The sequence below is a fragment of the Perissodus microlepis genome, chromosome 3 (genome assembly GCF_051167445.1).
Source record: "Perissodus microlepis isolate ML-2025 ecotype Zambia chromosome 3, ASM5116744v1, whole genome shotgun sequence".
In the NCBI taxonomy this organism is placed as follows: domain Eukaryota; kingdom Metazoa; phylum Chordata; class Actinopteri; order Cichliformes; family Cichlidae; genus Perissodus; species Perissodus microlepis.
In genome coordinates, this window is record NC_140463.1 from 49,943,261 (window position 1) to 49,964,066 (window position 20,806).

The window sequence follows — 20,806 nt, forward strand, 5'->3', positions numbered from 1 at the left end:
TTTCTCAGTACTGATTGTTTTCATTTTATCCAGCCTGGTGAGATAGTATTTGGAGATGGCTGCACAAAGCTGTGTCGCTGTGTAGGGAACTACACTTTGGAATGTGTTGATAACTCCTGTGACCCCACTGAAGAGTGTCGAGAGGTTAATGGTGTTGCAGGCTGTTATCCTAAAGGTAATAATGTTTGTTGACTTTATTGTTGTTGACTTGATTTAATGCAGTGTAATAAATTACATCTGCACAAGGAGCACCTTGTGTTGTGCTTTACAGTCAGTCGGTATAACTTGATAGTTGACAGTGTGGAAATTACAATTTTTTCATATATTATTCCTTTAGGTACATCCACATGCATAGCATCTGGCGATCCACACTACACCAGCTTTGACAAACGCAAATATGACTTCATGGGCAACTGCAGCTATCTGATGTCTAGTCCATGCAATGACACAACTGTGCCCTACTTTGAGGTCCATACTGACAATGAAAACCGGTATAACAGGCCGACCATCTCCTATGTGAATGCCGTACATGTATACGCACAGATGATAAAGATCTCCATTCTCAAAGGTGGCACTGTGCAGGTAAGACATGAGAAGAAGAAACGGACGTTTTGCATGTGAAAACCAATCACGCTTTCACGTTATCAGGCACTACTGCATTACAAACAAACATCATTCTGTGGTACAAATCACTGCACATGCTCAGGAACACTTCTGAAAACCACTGCAATTGACCATGGAAAGAAACTTGCACTTACACTTAGCACTTGGTTCCTCCTACGCCAAGTGACGCATCGGGCAGCTAACAATCTCCATCGATGTCGGTCAGGGGCGAATGTTTCAGCTTCGTCCCAGGCGATGCCGACTGTTTTCAGATCATCCATAAACGTTCGACGCCATGTGATATTTGGTCGGCCTTGCTTTCGCTGGTTCTGCCGAAGGCTTCTTCCTGTTAAAAGACGCCTCTGTTACCAAAGGGCTTGGTCAATGGGGTCATATGATTGTTGTTTTTTTTCTCTGTATGTATTATTGTAGGATCTACCTTACAATATAAAGCACCTTGAGGTGACTGTTTTTGTGATTTGGGGCTATATAAAAAACATTGAATTTAAATGAATTGAATTGGAGACGTCGGAGGACACCGGCAGCCTTCCCTACTCTGGAGTTGACATCTTGATCAGAGATCCCGTCATTCGAGATGATGCTGCCCAGATATGTGAAATTTTCCAACTTTTCAGCACGTTATTGGTTGATTATGACGGGAACATGGCCAGTTGTGTAGCCAACTCGGAGTACCTTGGTTTTCTTGGCGCTGATTCGTAATCCGACTTTCCTCACCTGCAGTCCATTCTTGGAGGTCTTCCGTAGTCGAGCCCAGTAGGGGCCAAGTAGCCAATTCAAAAGAATGAGGCAAAGCACTTTCCCGGGTACCGACAGCAGCGTGATGCCCCGGCAGTTGTTACAGTCACCCAAATCGCCTTTCGGGAAGTTTGGTGATAACACTTTTTGCCCATTCATAGGGTACACGCGATGTTGTCCAGCAGGCGTTTAGGGGTTTTCTAAGGGCGCCATCCAATCATCTGTCTGGACGCAGAACCGGGAGTTGGAGCAGAGATCACAAAAGGCGTCTACAAACTGCTGGGGGACTCCATATTGACGTGGGATAGCCCATAGAGTCGACCGGTGGATGTTGTCAAAAGCTTCCTTGAAGTCGTTGAAATTACCCATTCATAGGGTACACGCGATGTTGACCAGCAGGCGTTTAGGGGACTTCTAAGGGCGGCATCCAACTGGGCTTCGTCATGCTTCAGCATTGTGGGGAGGAACTCGTCCAGGCCAGCAGCCTTTCCAGTCTTGAGGAGTCAGATCGCTGTCTTGACTTCGGCGTCGCTGATTTTTCCGATATCGACAGGAAGAAGATCCATGGAGGGTGCAAGTTCTTCAGCCTCGAACAAGTGGAGTTGCTCCGGCTGGTTTAAAGTATCGCAGAACTGTTTGGCTCAACGTTGGTCTTGCTCAGCTTCAGTGAGGAGGACTCGTCCATTTTGTCTCGGATTGGGACCAAGCGGCCACCGCAAGCCCCTGTTAGATCTCGAACAATGCGATTTAAGATTCGGGTATCGTTCTGGTCTACTGTTTTCTTGGGCATCCATGCCTTTGGCTTCGATCCACTCTCGCTTGTCATGCCGGCAGCTGCGTTTGACATGTCGGCCAAGAGCTGAGTTGTTCAGACATCATTGGCATGATAAAGGAACGTTTCTTTTCAGTTACAGATAGTAATGTTGTGACATGGGTAATTCAAAAATGAAAATGTTGGCTAATAATTGACCAGATTTGATGTACTGTGCCTATTTTCCCATACAGGTTAATGGGACCAATGTCAATCTGCCACTGTCCCCGGCCCCTGGTATTTCTGTGTTCAAATCAGGAAAACACTACACTGTCTCCATGAACTTTGGTGTGACGGTTCGATATGATGGAAACGCCTTCATGGACATCAAAGTGATCAAAGAGTGAGTGAAGACCAAATTCATGGTTTCCTTATAAAATGGTGTTTTAATCAAAAATTCACCAGTTCAGAAATGTACACCCATACTGATACAACTAAAAATACTGTAAACAGTAATAAGGTGATAAAGGCAGAAATTAATGGCACAGCTAGGATACTTTATTTAAGCAATTTAGCAGGGGCAACACAAACAGCTCACTCAAAATTTCAAGATGAGATGTAGTTCTGACTAAGTTGCTTGTCTTTCTTGGATAAGACTCTAACGCAATCATTTTCTGTAATCTGCAGCTATCAGAACAAGCTTTGTGGCCTGTGTGGCAACTATGATGGAGAAACTAAAGATGACTTCCGCAAACCAGATGGAAGCTTAGCTGAAAATGCCAATGACTTTGGACACAGTTGGAACATGAATCCAGAGTGAGTATTGCAGAGATGCAAGTGTAAAGAAACTTTTACCATTGACAAAAGACAAATGTTCTTAAGATGATGGTCTGTCTTGACAGATGTAATGAGAAACCCAACACTACCATCCCTGGGTGCAATGAAGAAGAACAGGAACTGTATGAAAGCTCTGGATATTGTGGCATTCTGCTGGACAAAAATGGACCTTTTGCTGTGTGCCATCCCAAAGTCAACCCCAATGTATGTTCATGTAGAGGATAGTGCACATATAATAAACAAATGTGGAACAGGTCCTTATTCTGAGCTTGTTGTATTTGTGTATGTGTGTGTGCATTCAGGGTGAAAATGTGATATTAGTAATAGTGGAATAATTTGAATATGTGGTTTTAGATGGTCACACAATATAAAGCATTGTAACAAAGTGATTGTTTGCTCTCAGAACTACTTCAGGGACTGTGTCTTTGACTTGTGTGAGCTGGATGGTGCCAAGCCCATTTTGTGTGAAGCCATTGAAGCCTATGTCAATGAATGCCAAGATCGTGGGGTAAACCTTGGACCATGGAGGAATGAAACCTTCTGCCGTGAGTATTGGAAGGACAAATGATTTAATTTAGTAGTAAAATATCTTTAGGTATATCATTAGGTAAAAATCAGCTTGGCTGAGTAGTTGGGAGAAAATAACACAAAGAAGTTTATGTCAGTTTTGACTTGTGGAAGAGTACTTCATACGGGCTTCCTACTCACTAAAGTTAACTGAGGGAGTGCTGCTTTAGCATACCTAGTTGGGCAGACAACATATGCCAAGAGGCTGCAGGAGACTGGGTTACCACCAAACTCAAACAATCTAGTTACAAGGAAAACAACACAGCTGGAAGTGCCAAAGACGTATCTCTTTTCTTGTGAAAAGCTGTCATTTTATATTTTAACCAGCACATACTTTTGTTTCCTATCACTAACTTCAACCTCTTGTGGTCTGCTTAGCACTGAGCTGTCCCCCAAACAGCCACTACGAACCTTGTGCAGATCCTTGTCAGGAAACATGCTTTGGAAAACCCCCCTCCTGCTCTGGTCCCTGCTCTGAGTCCTGTGTGTGTGATCCCAGCTATGTCCTGAGTGCTGGCAAGTGCGTTAAGGAGAACATGTGTGGCTGCAACCACACGAACGGCCAGTATTATGAGGTATAGTGAAGTGGGTCTGATAGGCCGGCAGTGAATCATTTGGTCCTTTGTATTTCAAGTCAGGTCACTTGCAGTCTCTTTATGTCCTCTCTAAAACAACATTTTCATACATACATGCATAAAATGATCTACAAAGAATCATCTGTGCCTGCTATGCTTAATTGTCAATTTTGTTGTCTGTTTGTCAGCCTGGAGAGGAGTTTTTTGAGGAAGACTGCAAGCGAAAATGTTGGTGTGGTGCAGCTGGAATTACCTGTGAAGCCTCTGAATGCCCCCCAATGCATGAATGTAAACTTCAGGATGGAGAGCTGGGCTGCTATCCTACGAGTATGTTTGTAATGTTCACACCTAAAAAAAACACAGCAAAGCTGTAGCCATTATATTCTAAGTCGGTTTCCAGATCTCATGGGTTGGAGTGCCAACCTGAAAAGTTTTGCAACTGTGTTTGACGTGATGCTGTAGACTTTGTCAAAGTTCTCAAACTAGCATTTTCTATCCCTGCTCTAATATACATAATTAGACTGAGTAATGGAAGATAGAGAAGCACAACCCAGAGGTGTCTTTTACTTTCAATAACAGTGAAATATTTATGTGTGTGTTGCTGTTATGTTTCTTTTGCTCTCTTCTGTACAGTTTGTCTATAACAACACTTGTTACATGCATTTCTTTATAATACAAAATCACAGAGTTGCAGAAAAGAAATGCAAATAATACAAATTTTTGTCTAGTCAGGAAATGATATATTCTTTGCATCTATTTTAATGCCAGTATAAGTCCAAAGCAACAGTGAACTGCACTTTTATTAGGTAATTGTTCTACAGTGGCTTCATCTGTGTTTCAGTCTGATGTTCCTGATGTTTTTCCCTCTCTCAGGCTTTCAGGATTGTGTAGTTTCTGGGGATCCACACTATAACACCTTTGACAAGAAGTACTACAGCTTCATGGGAACCTGTACTTACACACTGGCCAGAACCTGTAGGAACAGCACAGGTACACACTATTTTGAGACATTTATTCATTAAGATGTTTGGGTTTCATTGCACCTGTTCTAGTCTTGCCACACCACACGCACAAATTAAAGTTTAAATGAGCTAAATTTACTCATTTATTATTTTCATCGCAAAGCATGACAGATGTTGTTTTCATTCACGTTTGCTGCAAAAAGAAGACACTGAATGTCAGTGGTGGTTTGTATGTTAATGCCAATATCTGCCAATGTTCACCTTTAATATAAACACACAATATTCCTGATTGTCGTGGTCTTCCCTGTGCAGGCCCTTGGTTCTCTGTGGAGGCAAAGAATGAAGAGAGAGGAGTTGCAGGAGTGTCATACCTGAGGAAGCTATATGTGACAGTGGATGGAATTACTGTGACCCTGATGAAGAGCAGTAGAACACTGGTCAGTATATGAATTACTATCTCTTGTATTTCCCATCTTTAAGTAAAATGTGTGCCAACAGACATCCCACACATTAGTTGTATCATCACCATGGATGTCTTATGTCTACACATAACTGACATTTTAAAGAACTCAAATCATATCTTTAGTTACTTTGTTGCTAACAGCATGTAAAAAAAACAAAACAGATTTTTCCCATTTTGTCAGTTGAATCTATGCCAAAGATAACACAGTGTGATAGGCATAAAGCAATATCTTTCTTGCTTGTTAAATCTATACAAAGTCTGTTTTTGCCTGATATACTGCACATTGCACACTCTTTGTACTTTTATACTCCCTGACCTGTCCACCAATTAGACGTTTACACAGTCTGTTTAACATCTTTATATTCTTATATTCTTAACATCTTTTTCTTCATCACTGAATCAGGTGAACGGAGTACGGGTGGCTCTGCCCCACTCCCCCTCTCCTCTCATGTCTATTAGTCTTGCTGGTCAGTTCATCACGCTTCAAACATCCTTTGGCCTGAGGGTGCGTTGGGATGGAAACCATTATGCCCAGATCTCAGTTCCCAGGTTAGTATAAATATTGGTTTGAACTATTTTGATATTGTAGAACTTCTTTTTATTTCCTTCACACATTCATACAATACACCTTACCACTGTCTCCATTGCTCCATCATTCTTTTTTTGATGACCACTTTCCTCCGATGCAACCATAACCTAACGATCTGAAGAAACTCTGGTAGATAACGATCTAAACTGCTGAACGTCACCAGTTGTTTTATGTATGTTGTGAAAACTTAAAAAAAAAAAAACATAGCAGTCCATTTGTGTGCATATTGTGGACATATGCAACTTTTAATATATACTAACGATGCCCTGGTTTATTGTATCAGGGATCTTTGCATTCTCTTCATTTGTTTCTAGAATTACAATAAAAGGCCAAGCAACACCTTATTAAACATTGCAAATATTCTTAAGCTTGTCTTATTTTAATCCTACATATCCTGCCTTGACTTTGTCCTTCCAGCTCCTACTATGACCAAATGTGTGGCCTTTGTGGTGACTATGATGGGAACCCAGACAATGACTTCACTAAACCAGATGGCACTGTGGCAGGAAATAGTAATGACTTTGGGAACAGCTGGCAGACCAAAGACGATGAAGATGACTCGTGAGTTCGAACATATCTATTTTTCTGCCTTTTGGATTTCTTCTGGTTATGTCTTTTGTTACCTTACTGTCGGACTCTTTCTGAGAAACTGAAGAGGATGTAACTGTGTTTTGTATTTGTATTGACCAGATGTACCCCAGGAACAAAGCCTGATCCAGACTGTGACCCCAACTTGGAAGCTGAAGTTGTAAAACCAGAGAAATGTGGTAAAATTACAGACCCTACTGGACCCTTCCGGTAAGAATTCACAACCCCTCCACTTTTGGTTATCGACTTGGTTAAACTGATGGGATTCCTGGGATTTTACAACGTTTTATTCCTGACCTTATAAAATCATGAAATAGATGGCAGCATGCCTGGTAATCACCCAACTGACCTGTAAAATATGAATAAATCTTTTCAATACTATTACTGTAATGCTGTAATGAACCCTTCTGGCACTGGGATGCCAGCTTTGTTCTTTGTCCCTCATTCTCAAATGCAGCAACAAGTTTTTACCAGACTTGCCATTTTATCTCCATCTATTGTTGCAAAAAACCTGGGATGCCAGGTTCTTTCTATATCCCTCCTTTGCAAATGCCACAGTGAGCTTTTGGCACCAGGATGCCAAGTTATTATTCCTCATTTGCAAATGCATCAACAAGGTTTTCTACCAAGGAGATTCCAGTTTCCCTTCCCCTCTGTCCCTCCCTCGCAAAATGCAGCAGCATGCTTCTTGGCACTAGGATGTCAGGCTTTCTTTCTCTATCCCTCCTTCACCAATGCAGGAGCAAGCTTTTAGCACCGGGTTGCCAGTTCCTCTTCCCTCCCTCTCTTTTTCACAAAAATGCAGCAGCATGTTTTTTGGCACTGGAATGCCAGGTTCTCTTTCTCTGTCCCTCCTTTTCAAATGTACCAGCAAGCTTTTGGGCCCGGGATTCTGGGTTTCTTTCTCTTTTCCTCCTGTACAAATCCAGCAGCATGCTTTTTGCAATGGTATTACAGGTTCTATTTCTCTGTCCGTCTTTTTCAAATTCGCCAGCATACATCTGGCATCGGGATGCCAGGTTCTTTTCCTTCATTCGCAGTAGCAAGCTTTTCTTCCCTCTATCTCTCCTGAGCAAAATGCAGCAGTGTGCTTTTTGGCACCTGGAAGCCAGTTTCTCTTCCTTCTTTCCCAAATATAGCAGCAAGCTTTCCCCAATAACTTGGATGCCAGGGTCCATGCATCTATCTATCTTTCACAAAATGTAACAATGCACATTCCTGACACTCTATTGCCAGTCTTTGTCTCCATATCGATCATTTGCAAACACAGCAGTAAAAGCTTTTACGAGCCGTCAAGCCATTGCCTCATGTCTTAAAATATAGACATGCATCCATCCAGCCTCCACACCAGTCGAGCCATGTTGCCACTCGATCAGGGGTTCTCCTCATTCATCTATTAAGGTCTTTCGTTGTCTGAAATTTGCTTTGATGTCTTCTCCCACCATTCCTTCATAATTTTCCGAACTCAACCACTCCACTCTCTGGAATCATTGACCACCTTCTCTCTGCGCTTCTCTTTTGTCCTGCTTTCCTTCTTCCTCTTCAACCGGTGTCGGCAGATGGCTGTCCTTCCATGGGAATGGTTTTGCCAGAGGTTTCTTCCCGTTAAAAGGAGTTTTTCCTTCCCACTGTCGCCAAAGTGCTTGCTCATAGGGAGTCATATGATTGTTGGGTTTTCTCTGTAGGTATTATTGCAGGGTCTACCTTACATATAAAACGCCTTGAGGCGATTGTTGTTGTGATTTGGGGCTGTATAAATAAATTGAATTGAAAAATTGAATTATTACTGCAGAGGTCTTTCACCTTCACAATGCACAGTTATTGCTGCTTCTAGGGGATGCCTTCTTTGGGGATCTGCCAGGCCCGGGAGGTGCCAGTCCCCTCTGCAGCCTTCCCTAAAGCTCAGTTCAATTCATGTTTAAGCCATTCACCTTTTTCTAATAGAAACACTGTAAAATGTAAAATGAGGATGTGGGCTCAGCTAGTGAATTAGAGATAAAGTATCCAAACACTTCCCTTCCTGTTCTTATCTATATATAATCCCCCAGTTCTACTAGCTGTTTGTTCTTCCATTCATTCCCAACCCCCCCTCCCCTTTTTCAATTTCAATTCTTTCACTGTTTTACTTCTCATTAGTACATGGGGATCTGCCAGCCCAGGAGCCGCCACCAGTCCCCAGCGAGGCCTTCCCCAAACCGCAGTTCAATTCATGTTTAAGCCATTCACCTTTATTCACTGGCCACAGCTAGTGAATTGTTGCTAAACTTATGCAACAATTGTTGACTGTTTCACCACCAAATGCAGCTTGTTTGTTTGTTCGAACTCGGATTTTCAGTATATATGAGCCTCTGCCTTTTCCTACCTAAGCTAAGTGAGTGCTTTTCTCTGTTACAGGGAGTGCATCAGTGTAGTTAATCCCACTCCATTCTTCCAAAGCTGTGTGTATGACATGTGTCAGTTCAACGGCCAGCAGCACGTGCTGTGTGACCAGCTCCAGGCCTACACTGACGCATGTCATAGTGCTGGAGCCAAAGTCTACCAATGGAGAACTCCAGACTTCTGCCGTAAGTTTGAATCTGAGATATACCAAATATATCTAAATGATATATGATAGTTTAATAATAATATCAGCTGTTCTTTGTGAAAATCATAAAGTATATATAAAACATAGTCACAGTGACATCACCCATTGGCTTGATAAGCCCCATTTTGAAACATAAATGAATAAATCCTACTCCCCCCTCCCTTCTCTGTTGCCATTTGTCTACCATTGTTCCCTCTCATTATTGTTCATCCCTGTGTTTGTCCACACAGCTCTGACCTGTCCTCCCAATAGCTCCTACTCCCTTTGTGTGAATTCATGTCCTGAGACATGTCTTGGTGTGGTGGGACCACCTGGCTGTGAGGAAGTGTGTGTGGAGGGTTGTGAGTGTAACCCTGGCTTCATTCTCAGTGATGACAAATGTGTAGAACTGAGAGACTGTGGTTGTGTGGACCCTAGTGGAACCTATCACCCTGTAAGTGAAAACAGCCTCCAAACAATTAAAACCATATTCCATTTACCTTTAAAATGTGCTAAGCTCATGCTAACATCATTTTCAGTTCTCTTTATAACTTCAACAGGAGAGACGCCAAAAGACACAAAGACCCTACAGTACAAAAGAAATTAAAACTCAACTAAATTAAGGGTGCATAGACTGCAGTGAACTGTTGGCACACAAATATTGGTTTTACAACAAAGATTTTTACTTTCAACTTATCAAGCACAGATTATATTTATTATACTGTATTTTACCTGAATTTAAAAGACACTGGTGTTATAGAATTTGTATTTATGTCACAGCATTTACATACTGGTGCCACCACAATTAGCAAGCCCAAAATCAATAAATAAATGAGTAAAGGTTGGCCTAATTAGTTAGTGGCATACAGAATCCCTGGTTTGCATCCAAATGTATATTTATCATTTAGATCTTTATATTCGTGTGATGTACAAGAGAGAATTACATGACAAAATTTTGATTGTTTTTTGCATTCTGTGTACATTTGTCAGGTGGGCGATGACTGGTACTTGGAGGGTTGTGAACAAAAGTGTATGTGTCACAGTGGAGGTCTGCTACAGTGTCATAACACCAGCTGTAACCCAACTACTGAGAGCTGCCAACTACAAGATGGAGAATATGAATGCCACCCTCTGGGTATGTTAATCACACAGCTTCACATAGAAATAGCTGCATGAATGCATGGATGTGGATTATAGTGTCAAGTGCTTTATCCGACTGGTCCTAGAAATGCAGTAAATAAATGCAGTCATTTTAGCAACAGGCGCTCCAAACCTCCACTGTCTCAACTGATGTTGTTAGTTTGGACTGAGTTTGTTAAGACTGCATAATAACTTCCTACCTTTTTTGTTCCTGAAAGAGTATCTGCACATTTTCCAGTAATCCTTTTTCTTTCTATCCAGACCTGTGTCCTCCTAACGCAGAGTATATAGAGTGCGGTCCAGCTTGCATTCCTACATGTATGGAACCCTCTACCAACTGTTCTGGCTCCTGCATCACTGGGTGTTTCTGCAAACCAGGCTTTGTCTTCAAAGGACGGCACTGCGTGCCACTGGACAAGTGTGGTTGTTTAGATGACAACAATAACTATTATGAGGTCAGATGTCCTAGTTAGTACTGTGTACAGTGTACATTTAAAGACATACAGTATACTTTCTCAGTACTGATTGTTTTCATTTTATCCAGCCTGGTGAGATAGTATTTGGAGATGGCTGCACAAAGCTGTGTCGCTGTGTAGGGAACTACACTTTGGAATGTGTTGATAACTCCTGTGACCCCACTGAAGAGTGTCGAGAGGTTAATGGTGTTGCAGGCTGTTATCCTAAAGGTAATAATGTTTGTTGACTTTATTGTTGTTGACTTGATTTAATGCAGTGTAATAAATTACATCTGCACAAGGAGCACCTTGTGTTGTGCTTTACAGTCAGTCGGTATAACTTGATAGTTGACAGTGTGGAAATTACAATTTTTTCATATATTATTCCTTTAGGTACATCCACATGCATAGCATCTGGCGATCCACACTACACCAGCTTTGACAAACGCAAATATGACTTCATGGGCAACTGCAGCTATCTGATGTCTAGTCCATGCAATGACACAACTGTGCCCTACTTTGAGGTCCATACTGACAATGAAAACCGGTATAACAGGCCGACCATCTCCTATGTGAATGCCGTACATGTATACGCACAGATGATAAAGATCTCCATTCTCAAAGGTGGCACTGTGCAGGTAAGACATGAGAAGAAGAAACGGACGTTTTGCATGTGAAAACCAATCACGCTTTCACGTTATCAGGCACTACTGCATTACAAACAAACATCATTCTGTGGTACAAATCACTGCACATGCTCAGGAACACTTCTGAAAACCACTGCAATTGACCATGGAAAGAAACTTGCACTTACACTTAGCACTTAGTTCCTCCTACGCCAAGCGACGCATCGGGCAGCTAACAATCTCCATCGATGTCGGTCAGGGGCGAATGTTTCAGCTTCGTCCCAGGCAATGTCGACTGTTTTCAGATCATCCATAAACGTTCGACGCCATGTGATATTTGGTCGGCCTTGCTTTCGCTGGTTCTGCCGAAGGCTTCTTCCTGTTAAAAGACGCCTCTGTTACCAAAGGGCTTGGTCAATGGGGTCATATGATTGTTGTTTTTTTTCTCTGTATGTATTATTGTAGGATCTACCTTACAATATAAAGCACCTTGAGGTGACTGTTTTTGTGATTTGGGGCTATATATAAAACATTGAATTTAAATGAATTGAATTGGAGACGTTGGAGGACACCGGCAGCCTTCCCTACTCTGGAGTTGACATCTTGATCAGAGATCCCGTCATTCGAGATGATGCTGCCCAGATATGTGAAATTTTCCAACTTTTCAGCACGTTATTGGTTGATTATGACGGGAACATGGCCAGTTGTGTAGCCAACTCGGAGTACCTTGGTTTTCTTGGCGCTGATTCGTAATCCGACTTTCCTCACCTGCAGTCCATTCTTGGAGGTCTTCCGTAGTCGAGCCCAGTAGGGGCCCAGTAGCCAATTCAAAAGAATGAGGCAAAGCACTTTCCCGGGTACCGACAGCAGCGTGATGCCCCGGCAGTTGTTACAGTCACCCAAATCGCCTTTCGGGAAGTTTGGTGATAACACTTTTTGCCCATTCATAGGGTACACGCGATGTTGTCCAGCAGGCGTTTAGGGGTTTTCTAAGGGCGCCATCCAATCATCTGTCTGGACGCAGAACCGGGAGTTGGAGCAGAGATCACAAAAGGCGTCTACAAACTGCTGGGGGACTCCATATTGACGTGGGATAGCCCATAGAGTCGACCGGTGGATGTTGTCAAAAGCTTCCTTGAAGTCGTTGAAATTACCCATTCATAGGGTACACGCGATGTTGACCAGCAGGCGTTTAGGGGACTTCTAAGGGCGGCATCCAACTGGGCTTCGTCATGCTTCAGCATTGTGGGGAGGAACTCATCCAGGCCAGCAGCCTTTCCAGTCTTGAGGAGTCAGATCGCTGTCTTGACTTCGGCGTCGCTGATTTTTCCGATATCGACAGGAAGAAGATCCATGGAGGGTGCAAGTTCTTCAGCCTCGAACAAGTGGAGTTGCTCCGGCTGGTTTAAAGTATCGCAGAACTGTTTGGCTCAACGTTGGTCTTGCTCAGCTTCAGTGAGGAGGACTCGTCCATTTTGTCTCGGATTGGGACCAAGCGGCCACCGCAAGCCCCTGTTAGATCTCGAACAATGCGATTTAAGATTCGGGTATCGTTCTGGTCTACTGTTTTCTTGGGCATCCATGCCTTTGGCTTCGATCCACTCTCGCTTGTCATGCCGGCAGCTGCGTTTGACATGTCGGCCAAGAGCTGAGTTGTTCAGACATCATTGGCATGATAAAGGAACGTTTCTTTTCAGTTACAGATAGTAATGTTGTGACATGGGTAATTCAAAAATGAAAATGTTGGCTAATAATTGACCAGATTTGATGTACTGTGCCTATTTTCCCATACAGGTTAATAGGACCAATGTCAATCTGCCACTGTCCCCGGCCCCTGGTATTTCTGTGTTCAAATCAGGAAAACACTACACTGTCTCCATGAACTTTGGTGTGACGGTTCGATATGATGGAAACGCCTTCATGGACATCAAAGTGATCAAAGAGTGAGTGAAGACCAAATTCATGGTTTCCTTATAAAATGGTGTTTTAATCAAAAATTCACCAGTTCAGAAATGTACACCCATACTGATACAACTAAAAATACTGTAAACAGTAATAAGGTGATAAAGGCAGAAATTAATGGCACAGCTAGGATACTTTATTTAAGCAATTTAGCAGGGGCAACACAAACAGCTCACTCAAAATTTCAAGATGAGATGTAGTTCTGACTAAGTTGCTTGTCTTTCTTGCATAAGACTCTAACGCAATCATTTTCTGTAATCTGCAGCTATCAGAACAAGCTTTGTGGCCTGTGTGGCAACTATGATGGAGAAACTAAAGATGACTTCCGCAAACCAGATGGAAGCTTAGCTGAAAATGCCAATGACTTTGGACACAGTTGGAACATGAATCCAGAGTGAGTATTGCAGAGATGCAAGTGTAAAGAAACTTTTACCATTGACAAAAGACAAATGTTCTTAAGATGATGGTCTGTCTTGACAGATGTAATGAGAAACCCAACACTACCATCCCTGGGTGCAATGAAGAAGAACAGGAACTGTATGAAAGCTCTGGATATTGTGGCATTCTGCTGGACAAAAATGGACCTTTTGCTGTGTGCCATCCCAAAGTCAACCCCAATGTATGTTCATGTAGAGGATAGTGCACATATAATAAACAAATGTGGAACAGGTCCTTATTCTGAGCTTGTTGTATTTGTGTATGTGTGTGTGCATTCAGGGTGAAAATGTGATATTAGTAATAGTGGAATAATTTGAATATGTGGTTTTAGATGGTCACACAATATAAAGCATTGTAACAAAGTGATTGTTTGCTCTCAGAACTACTTCAGGGACTGTGTCTTTGACTTGTGTGAGCTGGATGGTGCCAAGCCCATTTTGTGTGAAGCCATTGAAGCCTATGTCAATGAATGCCAAGATCGTGGGGTAAACCTTGGACCATGGAGGAATGAAACCTTCTGCCGTGAGTATTGGAAGGACAAATGATTTAATTTAGTAGTAAAATATCTTTAGGTATATCATTAGGTAAAAATCAGCTTGGCTGAGTAGTTGGGAGAAAATAACACAAAGAAGTTTATGTCAGTTTTGACTTGTGGAAGAGTACTTCATACGGGCTTCCTACTCACTAAAGTTAACTGAGGGAGTGCTGCTTTAGCATACCTAGTTGGGCAGACAACATATGCCAAGAGGCTGCAGGAGACTGGGTTACCACCAAACTCAAACAATCTAGTTACAAGGAAAACAACACAGCTGGAAGTGCCAAAGACGTATCTCTTTTCTTGTGAAAAGCTGTCATTTTATATTTTAACCAGCACATACTTTTGTTTCCTATCACTAACTTCAACCTCTTGTGGTCTGCTTAGCACTGAGCTGTCCCCCAAACAGCCACTACGAACCTTGTGCAGATCCTTGTCAGGAAACATGCTTTGGAAAACCCCCCTCCTGCTCTGGTCCCTGCTCTGAGTCCTGTGTGTGTGATCCCAGCTATGTCCTGAGTGCTGGCAAGTGCGTTAAGGAGAACATGTGTGGCTGCAACCACACGAATGGCCAGTATTATGAGGTATAGTGAAGTGGGTCTGATAGGCCGGCAGTGAATCATTTGGTCCTTTGTATTTCAAGTCAGGTCACTTGCAGTCTCTTTATGTCCTCTCTAAAACAACATTTTCATACATACATGCATAAAATGATCTACAAAGAATCATCTGTGCCTGCTATGCTTAATTGTCAATTTTGTTGTCTGTTTGTCAGCCTGGAGAGGAGTTTTTTGAGGAAGACTGCAAGCGAAAATGTTGGTGTGGTGCAGCTGGAATTACCTGTGAAGCCTCTGAATGCCCCCCAATGCATGAATGTAAACTTCAGGATGGAGAGCTGGGCTGCTATCCTACGAGTATGTTTGTAATGTTCACACCTAAAAAAAACACAGCAAAGCTGTAGCCATTATATTCTAAGTCGGTTTCCAGATCTCATGGGTTGGAGTGCCAACCTGAAAAGTTTTGCAACTGTGTTTGACGTGATGCTGTAGACTTTGTCAAAGTTCTCAAACTAGCATTTTCTATCCCTGCTCTAATATACATAATTAGACTGAGTAATGGAAGATAGAGAAGCACAACCCAGAGGTGTCTTTTACTTTCAATAACAGTGAAATATTTATGTGTGTGTTGCTGTTATGTTTCTTTTGCTCTCTTCTGTACAGTTTGTCTATAACAACACTTGTTACATGCATTTCTTTATAATACAAAATCACAGAGTTGCAGAAAAGAAATGCAAATAATACAAATTTTTGTCTAGTCAGGAAATGATATATTCTTTGCATCTATTTTAATGCCAGTATAAGTCCAAAGCAACAGTGAACTGCACTTTTATTAGGTAATTGTTCTACAGTGGCTTCATCTGTGTTTCAGTCTGATGTTCCTGATGTTTTTCCCTCTCTCAGGCTTTCAGGATTGTGTAGTTTCTGGGGATCCACACTATAACACCTTTGACAAGAAGTACTACAGCTTCATGGGAACCTGTACTTACACACTGGCCAGAACCTGTAGGAACAGCACAGGTACACACTATTTTGAGACATTTATTCATTAAGATGTTTGGGTTTCATTGCACCTGTTCTAGTCTTGCCACACCACACGCACAAATTAAAGTTTAAATGAGCTAAATTTACTCATTTATTATTTTCATCGCAAAGCATGACAGATGTTGTTTTCATTCACGTTTGCTGCAAAAAGAAGACACTGAATGTCAGTGGTGGTTTGTATGTTAATGCCAATATCTGCCAATATTCACCTTTAATATAAACACACAATATTCCTGATTGTCGTGGTCTTCCCTGTGCAGGCCCTTGGTTCTCTGTGGAGGCAAAGAATGAAGAGAGAGGAGTTGCAGGAGTGTCATACCTGAGGAAGCTATATGTGACAGTGGATGGAATTACTGTGACCCTGATGAAGAGCAGTAGAACACTGGTCAGTATATGAATTACTATCTCTTGTATTTCCCATCTTTAAGTAAAATGTGTGCCAATAGACATCCCACACACTAGTTGTATCATCACCATGGATGTATTATGTCTACACATAACTGACATTTTAGCAAAGAACTCAAATTATATCTTTAGTTACTTTGTTGCTAACAGCATGTAAAAAAACAAAACAGATTTTTCCCATTTTGTCAGTTGAATCTATGCCAAAGATAACACAGTGTGATAGGCATAAAGCAATATCTTTCTTGCTTGTTAAAACTATACAAAGTCTGTTTTTGCCTGATATACTGCACATTGCACACTCTTTGTACTTTTATACTCCCTGACCTGTCCACCAATTAGACGTTTACACAGTCTATTTAAAATCTTTATATTCTTATATTCTTAACATCTTTTTCTTCATCACTGAATCAGGTGAACGGAGTACGGGTGGCTCTGCCCCACTCCCCCTCTCCTCTCATGTCTATTAGTCTTGCTGGTCAGTTCATCACGCTTCAAACATCCTTTGGCCTGAGGGTGCGTTGGGATGGAAACCATTATGCCCAGATCTCAGTTCCCAGGTTAGTATAAATATTGGTTTGAACTATTTTGATATTGTAGAACTTCTTTTTATTTCCTTCACACATTCATACAATACACCTTACCACTGTCTCCATTGCTCCATCATTCTTTTTTTGATGACCACTTTCCTCCGATGCAACCATAACCTAACGATCTGAAGAAACTCTGATAGATAACGATCTAAACTGCTGAACGTCACCAGTTGTTTTATGTATGTTGTGAAAACTTAAAAAAAAAAAAACATAGCAGTCCATTTGTGTGCATATTGTGGACATATGCAACTTTTAATATATACTAACGATGCCCTGGTTTATTGTATCAGGGATCTTTGCATTCTCTTCATTTGTTTCTAGAATTACAATAAAAGGCCAAGCAACACCTTATTAAACATTGCAAATATTCTTAAGCTTGTCTTATTTTAATCCTACATATCCTGCCTTGACTTTGTCCTTCCAGCTCCTACTATGACCAAATGTGTGGCCTTTGTGGTGACTATGATGGGAACCCAGACAATGACTTCACTAAACCAGATGGCACTGTGGCAGGAAATAGTAATGACTTTGGGAACAGCTGGCAGACCAAAGACGATGAAGATGACTCGTGAGTTCGAACATATCTATTTTTCTGCCTTTTGGATTTCTTCTGGTTATGTCTTTTGTTACCTTACTGTCGGACTCTTTCTGACAAACTGAAGAGGATGTAACTGTGTTTTGTATTTGTATTGACCAGATGTACCCCAGGAACAAAGCCTGATCCAGACTGTGACCCCAACTTGGAAGCTGAAGTTGTAAAACCAGAGAAATGTGGTAAAATTACAGACCCTACTGGACCCTTCCGGTAAGAATTCACAACCCCTCCACTTTTGGTTATCGACTTGGTTAAACTGATGGGATTCCTGGGATTTTACAACGTTTTATTCCTGACCTTATAAAATCATGAAATAGATGGCAGCATGCCTGGTAATCACCCAACTGACCTGTAAAATATGAATAAATCTTTTCAATACTATTACTGTAATGCTGTAATGAACCCTTCTGGCACTGGGATGCCAGCTTTGTTCTTTGTCCCTCATTCTCAAATGCAGCAACAAGTTTTTACCAGACTTGCCATTTTATCTCCATCTATTGTTGCAAAAAACCTGGGATGCCAGGTTCTTTCTATATCCCTCCTTTGCAAATGCCACAGTGAGCTTTTGGCACCAGGATGCCAAGTTATTATTCCTCATTTGCAAATGCATCAACAAGGTTTTCTACCAAGGAGATTCCAGTTTCCCTTCCCCTCTGTCCCTCCCTCGCAAAATGCAGCAGCATGCTTCTTGGCACTAGGATGTCAGGCTTTCTTTCTCTATCCCTCCTTCACCAATGCAGGAGCAAGCTTTTAGCACCGGGTTGCCAGTTCCTCTTCCCTCCCTCTCTTTTTCACAAAAATGCAGCAGCATGTTTTTTGGCACTGGAATGCCAGGTTCTCTTTCTCTGTCCCTCCTTTTCAAATGTACCAGCAAGCTTTTGGGCCCGGGATTCTGGGTTTCTTTCTCTTTTCCTCCTGTACAAATCCAGCAGCATGCTTTTTGCAATGGTATTACAGGTTCTATTTCTCTGTCCGTCTTTTTCAAATTCGCCAGCATACATCTGGCATCGGGATGCCAGGTTCTTTTCCTTCATTCGCAGTAGCAAGCTTTTCTTCCCTCTATCTCTCCTGAGCAAAATGCAGCAGTGTGCTTTTTGGCACCTGGAAGCCAGTTTCTCTTCCCTCTATCCTTCTTTCCCAAATGTAGCAGCAAGCTTTCCCCAATAACTTGGATGCCAGGGTCCATGCATCTATCTATCTTTCACAAAATGTAACAATGCACATTCCTGACACTCTATTGCCAGTCTTTGTCTCCATATCGATCATTTGCAAACACAGCAGTAAAAGCTTTTACGAGCCGTCAAGCCATTGCCTCATGTCTTAAAATACAGACATGCATCCATCCAGCCTCCACACCAGTCGAGCCATGTTGCCACTCGATCAGGGGTTCTCCTCATTCATCTATTAAGGTCTTTCGTTGTCTGAAATTTACTTTGATGTCTTCTCCCACCATTCCTTCATAATTTTCCGAACTCAACCACTCCACTCTCTGGAATCATTGACCACCTTCTCTCTGCGCTTCTCTTTTGTCCTGCTTTCCTTCTTCCTCTTCAACCGGTGTCGGCAGATGGCTGTCCTTCCATGGGAATGGTTTTGCCAGAGGTTTCTTCCCGTTAAAAGGAGTTTTTCCTTCCCACTGTCGCCAAAGTGCTTGCTCATAGGGAGTCATATGATTGTTGGGTTTTCTCTGTAGGTATTATTGCAGGGTCTACCTTACATATAAAACGCCTTGAGGCGATTGTTGTTGTGATTTGGGGCTGTATAAATAAATTGAATTGAAAAATTGAATTATTACTACAGAGGTCTTTCACCTTCACAATGCACAGTTATTGCTGCTTCTAGGGGATGCCTTCTTTGGGGATCTGCCAGGCCCGGGAGGTGCCAGTCCCCTCTGCAGCCTTCCCTAAAGCTCAGTTCAATTCATGTTTAAGCCATTCACCTTTTTCTAATAGAAACACTGTAAAATGTAAAATGAGGATGTGGGCTCAGCTAGTGAATTAGAGATAAAGTATCCAAACACTTCCCTTCCTGTTCTTATCTATATATAATCCCCCAGTTCTACTAGCTGTTTGTTCTTCCATTCATTCCCAACCCCCCCTCCCCTTTTTCAATTTCAATTCTTTCACTGTTTTACTTCTCATTAGTACATGGGGATCTGCCAGCCCAGGAGCCGCCACCAGTCCCCAGCGAGGCCTTCCCCAAACCGCAGTTCAATTCATGTTTAAGCCATTCACCTTTATTCACTGGCCACAGCTAGTGAATTGTTGCTAAACTTATGCAACAATTGTTGACTGTTTCACCACCAAATGCAGCTTGTTTGTTTGTTCGAACTCGGATTTTCAGTATATATGAGCCTCTGCCTTTTCCTACCTAAGCTAAGTGAGTGCTTTTCTCTGTTACAGGGAGTGCATCAGTGTAGTTAATCCCACTCCATTCTTCCAAAGCTGTGTGTATGACATGTGTCAGTTCAACGGCCAGCAGCACGTGCTGTGTGACCAGCTCCAGGCCTACACTGACGCATGTCATAGTGCTGGAGCCAAAGTCTACCAATGGAGAACTCCAGACTTCTGCCGTAAGTTTGAATCTGAGATATACCAAATATATCTAAATGATATATGATAGTTTAATAATAATATCAGCTGTTCTTTGTGAAAATCATAAAGTATATATAAAACATAGTCACAGTGACATCACCCATTGGCTTGATAAGCCCCATTTTGAAACATAAATGAATAAATCCTACTCCCCCCTCCCTTCTCTGTTGCCATTTGTCTACCATTGTTCCCTCTCATTATTGTTCATCCCTGTGTTTGTCCACACAGCTCTGACCTGTCCTCCCAATAGCTCCTACTCCCTTTGTGTGAATTCATGTCCTGAGACATGTCTTGGTGTGGTGGGACCACCTGGCTGTGAGGAAGTGTGTGTGGAGGGTTGTGAGTGTAACCCTGGCTTCATTCTCAGTGATGACAAATGTGTAGAACTGAGAGACTGTGGTTGTGTGGACCCTAGTGGAACCTATCACCCTGTAAGTGAAAACAGCCTCCAAACAATTAAAACCATATTCCATTTACCTTTAAAATGTGCTAAGCTCATGCTAACATCATTTTCAGTTCTCTTTATAACTTCAACAGGAGAGACGCCAAAAGACACAAAGACCCTACAGTACAAAAGAAATTAAAACTCAACTAAATTAAGGGTGCATAGACTG

The 20,806-nt window shown here is 42.0% G+C and overlaps 1 protein-coding gene across 1 annotated transcript in view; it reads left to right on the forward strand.

Annotated features, from left to right (window-relative positions):
- The window catches only part of zanl (zonadhesin, like), an 82,247-nt gene that overhangs the window by 34,818 nt on the left and 26,623 nt on the right, over positions 1–20,806 (forward strand). The window contains exons 46-77 of the mRNA XM_084922896.1: positions 34–175; positions 338–582; positions 2,365–2,513; positions 2,798–2,926; positions 3,013–3,151; positions 3,351–3,492; positions 3,893–4,089; positions 4,278–4,416; positions 4,963–5,079; positions 5,364–5,488; positions 5,918–6,063; positions 6,521–6,664; positions 6,794–6,901; positions 9,086–9,255; positions 9,506–9,708; positions 10,245–10,389; positions 10,656–10,849; positions 10,939–11,080; positions 11,243–11,487; positions 13,270–13,418; positions 13,703–13,831; positions 13,918–14,056; positions 14,256–14,397; positions 14,798–14,994; positions 15,183–15,321; positions 15,868–15,984; positions 16,269–16,393; positions 16,825–16,970; positions 17,428–17,571; positions 17,701–17,808; positions 20,001–20,170; positions 20,421–20,623. Of these exons, the coding sequence (XP_084779022.1) occupies positions 34–175; positions 338–582; positions 2,365–2,513; positions 2,798–2,926; positions 3,013–3,151; positions 3,351–3,492; positions 3,893–4,089; positions 4,278–4,416; positions 4,963–5,079; positions 5,364–5,488; positions 5,918–6,063; positions 6,521–6,664; positions 6,794–6,901; positions 9,086–9,255; positions 9,506–9,708; positions 10,245–10,389; positions 10,656–10,849; positions 10,939–11,080; positions 11,243–11,487; positions 13,270–13,418; positions 13,703–13,831; positions 13,918–14,056; positions 14,256–14,397; positions 14,798–14,994; positions 15,183–15,321; positions 15,868–15,984; positions 16,269–16,393; positions 16,825–16,970; positions 17,428–17,571; positions 17,701–17,808; positions 20,001–20,170; positions 20,421–20,623 (4,929 nt within the window). The remainder of the gene's footprint in view (positions 1–33; positions 176–337; positions 583–2,364; positions 2,514–2,797; positions 2,927–3,012; positions 3,152–3,350; positions 3,493–3,892; positions 4,090–4,277; positions 4,417–4,962; positions 5,080–5,363; positions 5,489–5,917; positions 6,064–6,520; positions 6,665–6,793; positions 6,902–9,085; positions 9,256–9,505; positions 9,709–10,244; positions 10,390–10,655; positions 10,850–10,938; positions 11,081–11,242; positions 11,488–13,269; positions 13,419–13,702; positions 13,832–13,917; positions 14,057–14,255; positions 14,398–14,797; positions 14,995–15,182; positions 15,322–15,867; positions 15,985–16,268; positions 16,394–16,824; positions 16,971–17,427; positions 17,572–17,700; positions 17,809–20,000; positions 20,171–20,420; positions 20,624–20,806) is intronic.